The sequence below is a fragment of the Triplophysa dalaica genome, chromosome 23 (assembly GCF_015846415.1).
Source record: "Triplophysa dalaica isolate WHDGS20190420 chromosome 23, ASM1584641v1, whole genome shotgun sequence".
NCBI lineage: Eukaryota > Metazoa > Chordata > Actinopteri > Cypriniformes > Nemacheilidae > Triplophysa > Triplophysa dalaica.
In genome coordinates, this window is record NC_079564.1 from 9,698,909 (window position 1) to 9,714,329 (window position 15,421).

The 15,421-nt window shown below is 37.5% G+C and overlaps 1 protein-coding gene across 1 annotated transcript; it reads right to left on the reverse strand.

Moving 5' to 3' along the window:
• Positions 1-2,643: 2,643 nt before the first annotated feature.
• LOC130413157 (alpha-2-macroglobulin-like protein 1) lies at positions 2,644-13,140 on the reverse strand. The gene is given in 28 exon segments (XM_056738165.1): positions 2,644-2,714; positions 3,076-3,181; positions 3,270-3,338; positions 3,425-3,515; positions 5,613-5,731; positions 6,089-6,304; positions 6,449-6,639; positions 6,740-6,902; positions 7,351-7,425; positions 7,597-7,753; positions 7,852-7,933; positions 8,471-8,647; positions 8,760-8,843; positions 9,240-9,290; positions 9,560-9,685; positions 10,108-10,234; positions 10,667-10,848; positions 10,851-10,891; positions 10,987-11,113; positions 11,189-11,261; positions 11,349-11,528; positions 11,613-11,762; positions 11,861-12,006; positions 12,104-12,167; positions 12,305-12,535; positions 12,606-12,782; positions 12,915-13,024; positions 13,105-13,140. Coding segments are annotated over 27 exon segments (3,261 nt in total). The 5' UTR covers positions 12,933-13,024; positions 13,105-13,140; the 3' UTR covers positions 2,644-2,676.
• Between the last annotated feature and the right edge of the window lie 2,281 nt (positions 13,141-15,421).

Genomic DNA, 15,421 nt, shown 5'->3' on the forward strand with positions numbered 1-15,421 from the left:
GTTGAGCTGTTAGTTTTGTGGTCTCACACAGATTTGGTGCACAGTTTATACACCTCTGCCTACTCCTTGAACCCCACTAAAGCGAAGAAAGTTAAGCAGCTGGTAAGAAGAGCTCGATGAACAAGGTTCAACATGCAGTATTCCTTGCTCCTATGTTCTCAAATGAGTGATTCAGGAGCAGTTAGACTCATTATTGGTTCTGTTTGCCCTGTCTTGTTTTATCTAGTTTTACACGTTCTGTTGATTAGTCATTAGGTTCACCTGTGTTCATTCCGTCACTCATTTGTCTTGTTTTTGCTCAGGCTGTCACCATAAATCCGATTTCTTTGCATATAAAATATATTTGTATATAATATTTAAAATGATTGATTGCCTCGCCTGAAAAGAAGCCGAGAGTAGGCGTCTGCAGTAAAGGGAGGTGTGAAAACAGCGCAGGCAACACGGACACTTCCCAAATCGGTGTCATGTCGACTGGAAACGTCTTTTTATCGCATTTTTCTTGGGCCAACTGAGTTTAAAAGTGAGAAATGTTCTAAAGCTTAAATTTGACGAACTCTTAACCATGTCAAGAATGTATAAAAGAATTTAGATATTTTCTCTGACAAAAGAATGCTTAAATATGAAAACATCCAATTTAAAGTTTCCAGTTTCTCCCGAAAAACAAAAGAAATTCGTTTAAAACGTGTATGTGATATTTCTCCTTCTCGAAGGTTCCTATATTGTGTAAATTTTGCAACTCATTTCCAGAGTACACAGACCATATTTCAGAACATATTTTTCTTTCATTCCTGGAAAAAGTGCAATAATTGTGGTAGTAAAATGTGTTAAATAAACTTAAATATGGAAACTGAAAAATGAAGTCAAACTTTTTTTAAATGAATATTAATAACATAATTGTGTTTGCTAAAATTGTATTCTCATACGTATATATATATATTATATCTTTAAATCACCCTATTTAGTATTTAAGAGAGATAATATTCAAAAATAATAAAAAGCTGCAAATTTGTTAGACTTATTCGATAATAGAAATTATATTTGTTTTGAAAATATTAATATGGATTGATTGAATGTATCCATATTAAAATCGGCTGAAATCAGATCTCTTGCGTCTGCACCTTACCCGGTCATTTCTGATTTCTATATATATATATATATATATATATATAAGACATGCTTACATAAACCTAATGGATTAATGGAATAATATTCCTAGATCGACAAAGAAATAATATATAAAAATAGTAAACAGAATATATTTAATATTCCATAAGTTTGTAGCATTGCGAACCCATTTATCTCTTGCAAATAGAGCGCATTCTGTTAACGTCACTCACCTCGCTGTTCTCTCCGTCTGTGCAAGTATCCTTTGTAAGTGCGGTTGCAGTTAAAGTGTTGTCAAAAGACATTTTCCCAAATAAACATTATCTTCTGCGGTTTCTCTTGTATTTCTCGGTGGTAGTTTTGCCTATTCCGTGTGCGTTAACCTTGCTTCAAAGCTAGTGGTTTATGAGAAACTCACTGTAAGCTGTACGTTACGTACACTGTAAAACTGATGTTTTTGCAGCAGGTTTGCCAGTTTCTTACTGTAGTTTCTTACTTCATATACCTTCCAATAGTACGGATTTCAATACTTCTCAAAACTTTTGAGATTAAATAAGACTTTTGAGTAAATCGTGACATCCTTCCCAAGCTTTTTTTACTGTTTTCTGTAAAAATATTTACCACTTAAAATTGCGATACATTCAAGTGGTGTTATTTCGTACTTTTATGGAAAAAAAAACTGGCTTTCGTAAAAGCTCGTATTCCTTCTTATGACTTAATGCGGTGATACACGCCTTAGTTTTATTGTAAATATTCATTTGTAGACTGACCTGACGGTTACGAAACGAAAGCCCAGCTCAATTTCGTAACTTCCTTTATAGGAGCAGTAAATAAAGGTGGCGAGGAAGAATTTAAAACAATGTGAAACTGTATAAGTGTTCAACAGACTACTGATCACTCTTAACGTCATGCGGTTAACATTCATTTTTATTTCCTGAGTGGGTGAACATTTGTTTTTTATTTCTTTGCATGAAAATTTGCAAACAATATGGAGCTTTGATAATTTATATGCATGTGTCAAATAGATTTAGTTAACCCTATGACTTTCAGGACTGAATTTTCTACTTTTGAAATAAATCCTGTAATTCAAAAGAGTATTACATTCCAGGCTGATGTACTAAAGTAGCGCCAATGTATGTGTTGTAATAAATTAAACTACAGGACACATGATTTAGAAGCAGAAACGATTTAATAGCATCATTGCAATCATCTGAATCATTTGAGGTCATAAAGCTGGGTTTTGATTATCATTTACAGTTCATATACACAGTAGCATGTCATCAGTATATTCTGATTTTAAGAAATTCAGAAGATATAAGAACAAATCATGCGGCAGTATTAATTCCATCCTTGATCTTGAAGGTCTGATGAAATGAAGTCACACCATTGAATATCACCTCTGGATTGTCCAGTGACAGCACTTTAAATTAATAAGAATGTATAAGTCACATGACTTTCAAAGTCTACAACAATTAAGCGTTCAATTTTAAGTTCACAATTCTCAAAAATGACAAATGGAACTTATGTAAATACACGTTTCAAATTGTCAACAATTACTTAGAGACACATTACTTAACATGGGGAGGTGTACTGCTTCTCACCACCGTCACCTAAAAAAGAAAAAATGCTTTAAACCTGCAGTTTACCAAAAGTATATGACATCTACATATTTGTGTCAGGGATTTACAAAAACAGGACTTTACTGTAAATTGCATAATCAACTTCAATTATATTATAAGAAAATGCATACGCTGTCAAATTTGATGCAGATTCCATACAGTATACTTGGCATCTTTTGAGGAATTAAACCCATTTAAAATTTACATCAAATAAATTTTATCTGGCAAGAACAATTAGTTTAAAACATGTTTATTGCCCAGCTCAAAATATTTACAGGCTAAATTTACCACCCTTCAAGCATTGCTTTACACTTCAATATCAAAAATAAAAATGACATGTAAAAAAACATACTAGTCTTGTAGTAATCGTAGACAGTCACCACAGCTGGTTTCAGGTTCTTCACCACTACGTTCTGCAAAAGCATCAAGGTAAAGGATTTCTCCTCATCCTTTTTCATCTTAAAAGAAAGACACCTGATGTTCATATCAATTATATTCAAATGACAAAATCCATTTTAAAATTCCTCTATTTACATTTAGACTTACCCCATCTAAATACAACATGACATGCCCTTCATTCTGCTCCACAAGTTTGATTCTTGAATCCTGCTGAAGCTATAGACAGAGACCAATGAAAACAATAAAACGCTGCCGAGCTTGAGATAAGAAAACAAGACTGAAGGCCTGAAAGTGTCACTCACAGTTTGTAGAGACAAGGAATCCAGCACAAATCCAGACAACAATTTCACATTAATGATCACCATGTTGGTCTCTCCTCGTGGACCATTATATCTGTAACAATATCACCAACAATCACAAATATAGTTCAGTTTTCTGTATGTGGCCTGATAAACAGCAAACAAAAGGAACCGTTGATAGAAGAGTCTGTTCCTGTAATGAGGGCTTCGAAGGTCTTTTATGGTCTAATATACTTTTTAAACCTTGAAAATATTGTACATGTCCTTGTAAACCGTACAGTGATTAATTGAATTTCAAGGCACTCATTTAGTGCTTTAACAATATACATATATTTGTAGCAAAATTGTTATTAATTAGCGTCATATTTCGTTATTGGTGCTGCTAGACCTCAGTGCTGCATTTGACACCATTGACCACAGCATACTTCTACATAGACTCGAAAATTACGTCGGCATTAACGGAATAGCATTGAAATGGTTTAAGTCTTATTTATCCGACCGTTTTCAATTTGTAGCAATAAACAATGAGGTGTCCCGCAAATCACAAGTCCAGTACGGTGTACCACAGGGCTCAGTCTTGGGACCCCTGCTCTTCGCATTATACATGCTACCTCTAGGAGATATAATAAAGCGACACGGAATTAGCTTTCACTGTTATGCTGATGATACTCAACTTTATATTTCCTCGATGCCTCATGAAACCCAGCAGTTTCATCGAATAAAGGATTGCATAGTTGACTTAAAAATGTGGATGAGTAACAATTTTTTACTACTAAACTCGGACAAAACAGAAGTGTTACTTACTGGACCGAAAACTGCTATGCGTAACAACCAAGAATACTGCTTAACGATTGACGGATGCTCCATAAAATCCTCGTCATCAGCTAAGAATCTTGGCGTTGTATTTGACAGTACTCTCTCATTTGAAAGCCATGTCGCAAACACCTGTAAAATTGCATTTTTCCATCTTAAGAATATATCTAAATTACGTCATATGCTGTCACTGTCAGATGCAGAGAAATTAATTCATGCATTCATGACATCAAGACTAGATTACTGTAATGCACTTCTAGGTGGTTGCCCTGCGGGCCTTTTACAAAAACTGCAACTGGTTCAAAACGCGGCAGCTCGAGTTCTTACACGTACAAAAAAGTATGAGCATATAACCCCGGTTCTGTCAACCTTGCACTGGTTACCTATAAAGCATCGCATTAACTTTAAGATCTTGCTTATTACCTATAAAGCCCTACATGGTCTAGCGCCGCAGTATTTGAATGAACTTCTATTGTATTACAGACCACCACGTACATTACGCTCTAAGGGGTCCTGTCAGTTGGTAATACCTAGAATTTCAAAATCAAGTGCAGGTGGTAGATCCTTTTCTTATCTAGCGCCTAAACTTTGGAATATTCTTCCCTGCACGGTCCGGGAGGCAGACACACTCTGTCAGTTTAAATCTAGACTAAAGACTCATCTTTTTAATCTTGCATACACTACACCTCCATAATATTAATCCACAGAGGATTTAGGCTGCATTATTTAGATCAACCGGAACCAGGAACACATCCAACAACAAATGATGTACTTGTTGCATCAAAGAGTGCAGAACAGTACTCTACTCTCAGCCAGTCTTGTCTCTTTGTTCCAAGGTTACCGCAGGATGCAGTTCATGCCCAGACCTGATGGCAGAGCTGAGAATGGGAAGCGGTGACCTGACAAGTGCTAAGAGGATAGAGCTGGATAAAGGACGCGACAACTTTGTTTTTTTCTACAACATTTCAAATGCTATTAGATTGTTAATGATAATCTTTAATTTTTATATTTTTATTAAGCCTTGTTGTGCAAGCACTGATGAGCTTGTGCAGAGGCAGCAGCTTTTGCCAGAGGGGAACTGGAATCCCCTGGTTGGGCCTGGGTTCCCCTGAGGTTTTTTTTCTCGATGGGAGTTTTGGGTTCCTCACCACCGTTTGCATATTGTTTTGCACTATCTGCCTGGCCGGGGGGGCTGCTTTAGAATTCATACTTGTATTAAATGTGTCTCATGTACAGCTGCTTTGTAACAATGAAAATTGTAAAAAGCGCTATATAAATAAAGTTGAGTTGAGTTGAGTTGAGTCATTATTAGACAAAAAAAAAACATGTTTTAAACTTATGAGGGCTGATCCGTGAATGAAGTAAAGCTGCTGCTCACCTGAGTGTAAACGTTAACGTAACAGTATAGTACTGTTTCCTTTGACAAGTTGAAGTTGCATCAGTTTTGATGGTGAAGGCCAAGGAGTTAGAGGGCAGGACATTGTAGTGCAAGGAAAACTGAGAAAAGGAAACAAAATAAGGTGATGCGCAAGGCCACATTTAACATCATTTCAGTAGCTGGTAAATGAACGGTTCACAAAAAAGGATCTTGACAAAATATTATAGGACATCTTGTCACAAGAACTCAATAGTTCATGCGTGTCCTAAGATGTTGACTTTCCATTATGATTTATAAGGCGATGTGAATTCATTTCTGTTCTGAAGACTTTTATAAACCCAATGGAGTAACATGTTGACATTTCAAAAAAATAATTTGTTTTAATTCAGCCGAAACAATTACATAATTTACATTAGACATGGCAGGAGGGTTAGTAAATTTTCATTTTTGAAAAGCATTTTTGGCATCTTCCTGACCTGCACAAACACACAGCCCTGGCCTCGTGTAGCGACTGTGAAGCTTCCTGTAGGTGGCAGCAGCGGTCTCTCCTGGTAAAGCAGTCGGTTACTCTGGTTGACAATGAAGTTGTATTTCTGGCTTGAGGGGGAGGTCACATTGACAACAACGGATCCTGTTGGACTGTAGGTGGCAGCACTGTATTTAGCAAGTGCCTGGAGGGCCACCACAGTGTCCTGTTCATAGAGGGCAAGGAAGCAAATGACACGTTTTGTCAAAACAGCATAGGCCTACATATTGAAACGCTAGGTTTATACCCTTTGACGGAGAACCATTGTAGATGAACTATGAATGAATAAAGTGCCTTGAAAGTACAGTACCTGAGAAGAGGAGAAACCTCCAAAGGCATTTTGCCTCTTGGCCAGCCAGTGCACTATGGTAGCAGAATAGTCCAGTTTAAATGATGGCAGTGTTGGCCCAGAGAGAAGCGCCAACAACACGTATGAAGTCATCTCTACATCTAAAGAGCCTGTCAGTTTCCCATTTGTCTGAGTCCAATATCGGCCAACACCTGAAAAGACAATGAGAAGAGCCCATGAGACTGGACTTTTGGTTTGATTTCTTAATTTGAATAGAAAATTATTTTAAAAATGTTTTGAGCGGAATGGCACCATCTCTCTTGACTCGATTGTCCAAGTTGGAGACGAGTTTCTGTCTCATCTCTTGGTCTCCAGCCAGAGTGAATGTGTAGGCGACCAGGGCAGTGAAGTACATGTTGTCAAGGTTGCTGGAAGCTTCTTTCAGACAAACAAGGCCTTGCTTCACCATGGGATCCTTAGAGCATGCAATAGTCAAATCTCTGTTAGATTCATTTTCTTTATGAAGTCAGGCTCATGTCACACTACACACACACAAACATTGTGTATAGCTAAGCCAACTATTGAAGCCAGTCATGAACATTCAAAAACCAAAGTGTTCATGTTTTCTGAAGTGTACTTTACACAATTTAGCGACAGCCTACTTCAGGGTTTGGGTTCAGTTTAAATCATCTGGATTTAGTCAAATTTAGAGGACTGTATAGACAGTAGTATCCTGTTCAAACATCTTTAGAGATTCAACCTTACTGTCTAATATCTCTATTTGCAGCTACACCGCAACCCTGCTATCAATGCAAGCAATATGAATAGAGAAGCTTGTCAAAATGGGTGAAAAGCTCATACGTTAACATATGTTTGGTGTGCCACAGGCCTTCAAGTTTGTTAAGACTCCATAAATCACTCACGGTTGTTTTCATGCCCAGTTCCAGAAAAGCTGCAACGATGTATGCGGTGAGAGTGACATCATCACTGACACCACCCTGTGAATGAAGAAACAAGGCAGAGAGACATTACAGCAGACACATTAGTGATGTACAATGTTATCCAACAACAACAGCCCAACAACCCTGGAGATCTGAATGTTTAGTTCATCTGAGCTGTCAAAAGCAATCCTTTTAATTTTAAGTTTGCTTAAAGGTTTCCATTCTTACCTTCATTTCATTGTGGTAAAGGATGCCCACTGTTTTAAAGCACCCATTCCCCTGCTGGAGCTGACCCAACCAATTCTTTGCCTGATCGATGTTGGTTTCATCTACAAACACATGTTTCTTTGCCCCTTCGAAAATCTTCATCACATATGCAGTTAACCTGAAGAGTATAAAAAAAAGTTTTCCAAAACTATACTTTTTTTGTGCAACATAGTCAAAGTATAAATATAGAAGTAGCTTCATTGTTTCTAAACAGACCAGGTGTGCCCAGAAGGATCACTGTTCCCAAAGGCGCTGTAAGATCCATCAGAATGTTTGTAATTCAGCTGTGTTTGGTAGCCTGTTAAAAAAAAAAAACAGTAACTTGAATTGCTCAAGTTTTTGCCTCATTTAAACACAGTGCTGCATTTATGAGTAAGCAATATTCAGAATCGGAAAGGTTTTAGAATTTTTGATTGAAATAAAAGATTTGTATCATTTGTAGACTTGCTATCAAATATTAGAACATTAAGTCTTCCAGGAAGTTCCATTTTGCTAGATTGGAAGTTTGATTTACTGTAATCATTTTATGCTCAATTATGGTATAGACCAGGGTTCCTCAAATCTTACCCTGGAGGGCCGGAGCACTGCAAAGTTTAACTCCAGCCCTGATCAAACACACCTGAGCATGCTGATTAAGGTGTTCAGTATCACAGGTATGCAAGTTTGATCAGGGTTGGAGCTAAACTCTGCAGTGCTCCGGCCCTCCAGGGTAAGATTTGAGGAACCCCGCTATAGACTAAAGTTCACTGAAATGATTTTGACTCCTTTTCTGTCTGCCGAAATGTGGCGACTGTATGAGGCATACTCTAAACCCAGAACAAGTCTTAGTTCTCACCAGTCTCCAGATAAGTTTTAGCTCGTGCCAAAATATCAGGCGTGAGCAGTCCACTGCTCTCCAAGTACTGAAGGATGTAAATATTGGGTGCAAAGTTCAGCATGTTCTGCTCACCACAGCCGTAAGGCATACGCAACAGATCAGCAATGTTTTTTAAAGCATGACTGATCAGATCACCTGTGACACAAACAGTAGTCAGGAGCAGTTCATGTCTACACATGTCCTGAGGTCCATACAATAAATAGCATGAGGTGGATATTAATAGTGTGTGTATAAAAATTTAACTCACCCAGTACAGTGACAAAGCTTTTTTCAGAATCCTTGACAATAACTTCAGGGAGTTTAAGAGAGACAGTTGTGTTCACTTGGTTACCTAACAGAAATATAATTTAAGTCAATGATACGTCTCTGTTGCTTTATAATCTATATGGTGCTTTATTATCAATACGGTGAGGATGATCGTTGACTTTCAGATTCTGTATAAAGGAATATTTCAATTTTCAAAACAGCATGTGTCACTTACACAAAATACAACAATTACAGAGGGTTTAAACTATGCAGTTTGCATTTAACTTCATTAATATGATTATGTGGATTAATATTTGTACTTTGTCCAAATTATCCCTTTGGAGGTGGGTCCTTTTTTCTAGTCAAACCTGGGTATCAAGGATTTATTTTTTGTGTTAACTGATGGTATGTCACATGCCCATAGTGCTTAAATTGTTTTGAACCTGGAACATTATTTAAGAGGACGAACAATTTTACTAACCTGTTAAACAGAGGAGTTCATTCTGAGTGATAATCTGCTTAACTCCTCAGCCTGACAAATAAAAAACTTCAGTTATTGTTTTGACGAAATGTAATTCTTTATATCCTTTTAGTTATCAATAAAACATTTATTTTGCAGAAAGACTTTTCTTAACCAGCAATATTTCCTTGACAATTCTGTGTAGTAGCCTACACTATAGGCAACAATTGCTTTGCCCTGTTGATGTTTTTTTTAAAAAAAGGGACTTATTGCAAAGAACAGCTTTATTAACTAATCCAGGATGCTGAATTCTAAGGCTATAACTTCCGTTTTAGAAAGGCTCACCTCGACCAGAAACGACTGCACCACAGTGTCAATACGGCGTCCTTCTGGCACAGTCACAACCTCATTCCCACATCGTTCTTGAGTCCTCATGGTCTCAGCTTTCACAGTCACCTTCACCTCTCCTGTAATATACAAATTGAGTCACAAGTAAACACCGTCCTTGCATGGATATTTATTTTACTCTACATGTTAGTAGTTCACCTCAAAATACGGCCCCATTGACTTTCGATAGTAGGAATAAAAATTACTACGGAAAGTCAATGGGGCGAATTCTGAAGTGAACTACTCCTTTAAAATAAAAGGTATACCAATAATTGAATCATATGTTTTACATTTTTTATGAAATAAGTTTCCATAGTAGGAATTTCAGGAGTGAACTAATGATTCAATCATTGGCATTTCATGCAACGTTCAAAATGCATACCAGTGTAGCCATCAAATGCCTGGTGGGGCATTGCCAGTACATATTTTCTATAAATGCTGCCCATCTTGTCATAAAAAAAAAGATGTTTTATTGGTTGTGCTCATATATATACACACTTACCCAGAACCGTTGCTGTAACCGTCCACTCAAAGGTTTTGCTCTCTTCAGCACAAAGACATTGAGTGTAATTGCAGCCATTACAAGGCAGAGCTGAGAACTTTTCTGAATTTTCCAACGTGACCTTCACCTGTACGTTATAACACAAAGACAGTTATTTTTAACATAATCTGTAAAAGAATAAATTCCTTTAACATTTTATATATTTTTGAAATGGTCAAAAACATCTGTAAGAAAAGAAAATGCATAGTAACAGAAGGGACGACAAATTTAGAAGAAATGGGGAAACTAGATTTTACATGGAAAAAAGCCATTTTACTTCTGGCGGCCAGAAGATTTAACAACGTTTTTATTTTTATATTTTATCAAAATGAAAAATTTCAGAAGACAGCAAATCTGGCAGAAAAACTTTGACACATCCATAGTCAATTTTGTAGGAAAAACTTCATGGTATAATTCTGTCACTCCACCTGACAGAAAATTATTTTTTTACAGAATTGTTTTGGTGTATAAAACATTAAACGTTAGTCCTGTGCATGTTAGAATTAATAGGGTGACTCACCATAATACATTTGGGGAGGTAGTTGAATACAGTGGCTTTGAGTGAGAGCTCCTCTCCACGTATAACCGAGTAGGGGAGCGTGAGGCTGACAAAGAACGGCTGGAAGGCAGTGAGAGCAGTGCTGGGTGCCACGCCAAAACCAACAGAAGATGTGCAGAAAGCGTCGGTGGCCCATTTAGTGATGTGTCAGGAACGGTCTTTGTAAGAGTCAATGATCCAGACCTCCTAATGAATAAACATATCCATGAGAAGCTAGTATAATCGATTTGTGTGTTAGAAATGAAGGGAGGTATCGTAAGATCAGCATAAGCTATACACACCCCACAGGCACAAGATCCCATATCCAAGTTTCTGGAAAGAACTTGCGGATTGAATTTTGAACAGATTTTTCCACAGGTGGACCAACAGCCATAATGGGTTCTCTTGCAGCGGGTTGAACAGCAGCTTCTGCAACCATTTGAGGAGATAAAGTGGCAGGAAAGAGAACTACAGAATCTCAAAAACAAAGATGAAATTACTCACCCCATACCATAGTTACATCACAGTAGATAGGTTCTTTAACATCAGAGTTGGTAGCAATTTTGACTCCAATTGCCTAGAAGCAAGTAAGCATCAGATCTCATTAAACAGATAGTGAATGATAAACAAACAACCACTGAAACTAGAGAATATGATATCTTACTTTAAAGATACCGTGTGCATCGTTTCTATTGGAATAAGGGTAATAAATGAGTGGACGCCTTTCCCTCGCTAGCATTGGGGGATCAACTGGATTCATGTCTCCAGGTATACAGGGATCTTCATTTTCCCAGACTTGGTAGGGGTAATCCCCCAACATTTGGACTGGTAACATTCCAAAAACCTACAGATTTCAAGTTAATTTACAGGATGAATTGACATTGCAGAATCAAAAACTTAAAATATTCATCGGTTGAATATGTCTTACAAAGGCAGCGTTGAGTTGAGCCTCTGGTTTTAAAACCAGTACGCTCTGATCAATGGACCTGACGGAGCAAAGGGAGCCAGGCTGGGCTTTCAGGTTTAGAGTTGTTGTGTCTTTAGGCATAGCCGTGGAAGATGAGAAAGTTAAGGAAACCTGGAGCACAGATACACGTTAATCATACACGAAGCATTATTGAATAAATAATATTAAAGATTGGCATTTTAAATGCATTTCATGTGGTATTTATTGACCTTGTTTGGCAAGCATTGTTCAATTGGGAAGTTCCAACTGTCTGCTACAGTTTCTCCGTTAGGAAGAACTGTGTACACCGCCACCTGGGCGAATGGAGACAGGGCTGTGGTCTTTTTTAATGTGAATGACAATTTGCCTTTGTTTTCTGAAATAAAGGGAAGAAACCGGTCAAAGCAAATGAGGGTCTTGGAACATACAACTGCTCAATAATTTGTGCGTTTTCTGTAATTTCCATTTCCTACCCGCTCCAAACTGCACATTGACAGAGACACGGCCATTTTGAGCCATACTGCCTTTTGAAAAGACCTGGGACACACAAGGGGGAAAACTATTTTGTGAAAGTTTATGAAATGCCACTGAACGTTGTCATTTTTACATTAAGCTGACACTTCTCCAAACCAGCTAAGATTTCATTGAAGGTATAGATTGTTTGTTAAACATACCATGAAGAAAACATCCAGCGTTTTCTCTCCCTTTTGTAGTGTACTTCCCTGAATGATGTAACTGGCCTCCACATTTGCATCAACTGCACAACTTAACAGGTTTGGAGTCAAAATTAACTTTAGAAAACTTTTGCTTTTAGAGTAGAACGGCCTTAACGAAAGATTGCCTCCATTATAAGATCTTGCTGCAGGCCGGAAACCATTCTGGAGTGTATCCTCATTGTGACGAGCCTGATGTAAATGAATGAAAATTTACAAATGTACAACACATCCTTCTACTGCAAATCAAAGTTTGAAAAACCGCACCAACCTGTAAATAAGCAGATTGACTTGACCAAACTGCGGTGTCTAAAGAGAAGTAAGCTGTGCCGTTGCTGTCTGTTGTAAGAGTCATATTCACACTTTTGAAATCGTAGTTTACAATGAGATGAACTCTTTGACCTTTCAGGGGTTTGTTGTAAACATCAGTGACCAGAACCTGTCAAAAAAAAAAAAGGAAACTAAAGTGACCGTTTTGATACCAAATAAGTGTCTTTATAAAAAAAAGATGCATGCACGACTCAGGATCACATCACAAGATAAACTGGCTGCAAAAAAAAAAAAATCCAACCTTTCCCTCATAGGCCATCCCAGGTTTGTATACATCTGCTGCGTCAACAAAGGAAACTGTGATGACATCACTGCTATAAGAAACACCGGCTGAACCTGCCACAGTAATCCCTGGAAAAACAGAAGAATGTTTCATTAGTGCTTTTAGGACAATTATAATGGAGAGGTGCAGATTTGTTTGAAACTCTTACCCGTTCCATCCTCTTCTACTTTGTAATTGATGTCAAAATATCCTCCTGGTTTCATGCCATATTCAGTCAACCCTATTACCCGAGAGGCACAGCCAGTCTTGTCTGTCTAAATAAAAAAAAAATTGACATGTCTTAATTCTTGTATTCACGTCATGTTACATAGTGTGAGAAGCGTTGTTCAATAAATTGCTTTAAATTATATTTCTTTCATCTTCTAGCAAGGACTGTATAAAACATTAATTGGGCTTTGTTTTCCTGATTCAATAAAGTATTTTATAGGGTGGTGCAAACCTTTATGACGTAGGTTCTGCATATTTTGGGGCACTTTGACGAAACCAATCATAATTATAGTTTGTTCCACACACTTCAGCAGTCACAGACCCCTGCACGCCTTCCCATAGGTGTATTACACAAAAAAAAAGATTGCAGATAAATGAGATGTAAAAAGACAATACCATTGGTCTCATAAATCAAAGTTCTCTACAGAAATGCTTACCGAGCACAAAATGTTAGTATGAACTCTTTGTTTGTGGGAGTTATAACGGTTGAAGATTCACGTTGACTTCAATTTAGGCAGAACTACAAGAAACAAGAGGAGATGAGTTTGAAAGTTTCATGATTTGTCCTGTTTTTAAGCTGATTTTTAGTTCTAACCATATCCTTTAATTTCAAAGGATTGTGGTTGTTTCTTGGTTCTTCTCATCCCAAGCAGTGATGATGTAGTTGCCCTCAGCAGCCTGAGGTGTCATGCGGTGGTACAGATCTAAAATGCCATCCATGGTGGGCCGATTCAACCACTGACCAATGCGATTCGAGTTAGGATCCTAAAAGTGCACATAATGAAGAAACCCAGTGTAATGAAACCAAGCACAGCTGGAAATAATATATATATATATATATATATATATAGAAACAAATGGAGTTACATTCGTAACTTAAACATAAGTTGTTCAATGATGGAGGGAATGAGATGACAGTATGGAGCTTTGAACTAGAGAACCCATCACTCTAATCATAATTTCATAAGGCCAATGAATGGGCGAATGGAATCCACATGCCAGTCTCCGCCTCGTACATATGGGTATAAAAAGAAGGCTTGACCATTCATTCAGCCTTTCAGTAGAAGATCCTGACAGATGCCACCAGGTTGCTGCTGTGACTGTACAAAAACAACAAAGACACAAATCTAACCAGTCTAACCTGCTAGTGTCATGGAAGATACAGGCTGACACCAGCTCCACGGGTAGCTTGTAGAATCTTGCTAAATTGTTTGGCATAGATCTCTGCGATGTCTGCCATGAGGCGCCATGGGAGGCTACACCTCAGATGGAGTGAACGTCCACTGCGAGTGGGCAAGTTCAAATCCCATATTGTCATCTCAACATAACAGGGAGATTGACAGAAAGGGAACATAAACTTGTGCTTAAAGGATTTTATACTGTACCCGGAGTTCTACTGTTTGAAACTGAAACGCAAAAGAACAGAAAAATATTTAGTTTGATCCCTGGTATGAGAGTGACAATGTTTGAAACTCTGGCATAAAAGCCATTCAAACTCCGACCGCACGTTAACATTACTTAATTCATCAGAAAATAATTTCTTGCTGTTGGCCATTACAGAAAATTACTGACTATGCTGTAGACAAAAAAGGTTATAGATATAAACTAATTTTACCTTCTGATTGCGAATCAGGAAATTGGAATCCAAAGATACGATGCGAAATTTTACTGGGGAAGACAATTGTAAACAACACAGTAGCACATAAGCCATAAATTGAGAGTAAACTTGATAATATGAACAAAGAGTATGCGTTAAAAATCCCATTTATTGATATGGAACTGGCATTGCAATTGAATAACTTCTAATAATACTACATTACCGATTTCTCCTGGTTTGTAGATTGGCTTGTCTGTTTGGATCAAAATGAGCTTCATTGGAGGCTTTATGAGAATCTGAGTTTTTTTGTCTAGTGGTGATTCAGCGCCTTCAATTTTAACATAGACAGTTGCCACAGTGTCTACAAGCACCACGGGGACCTAAAAGATCAAAAGTAAGGCACAAGAAGAGCTTTAAAAGGACCGTTTGTTTCTATATCTTGCTCCTAGAGACTCACTTTGCTAAATGGTCCAACCAGGCTATTAAAGATACCACTATAGGACTATTTGAATATTTACTTCATTTACTTTATTTTCTTGCATGCTTTTGAAAAATACTTAAAACATATGAATACAAATAAAGAGAATGACCACAATATAACAAAATTACTGTAATGTGAAGTATACTGACCTGGAAAGGCACACACTTGTAAAATCTCTTT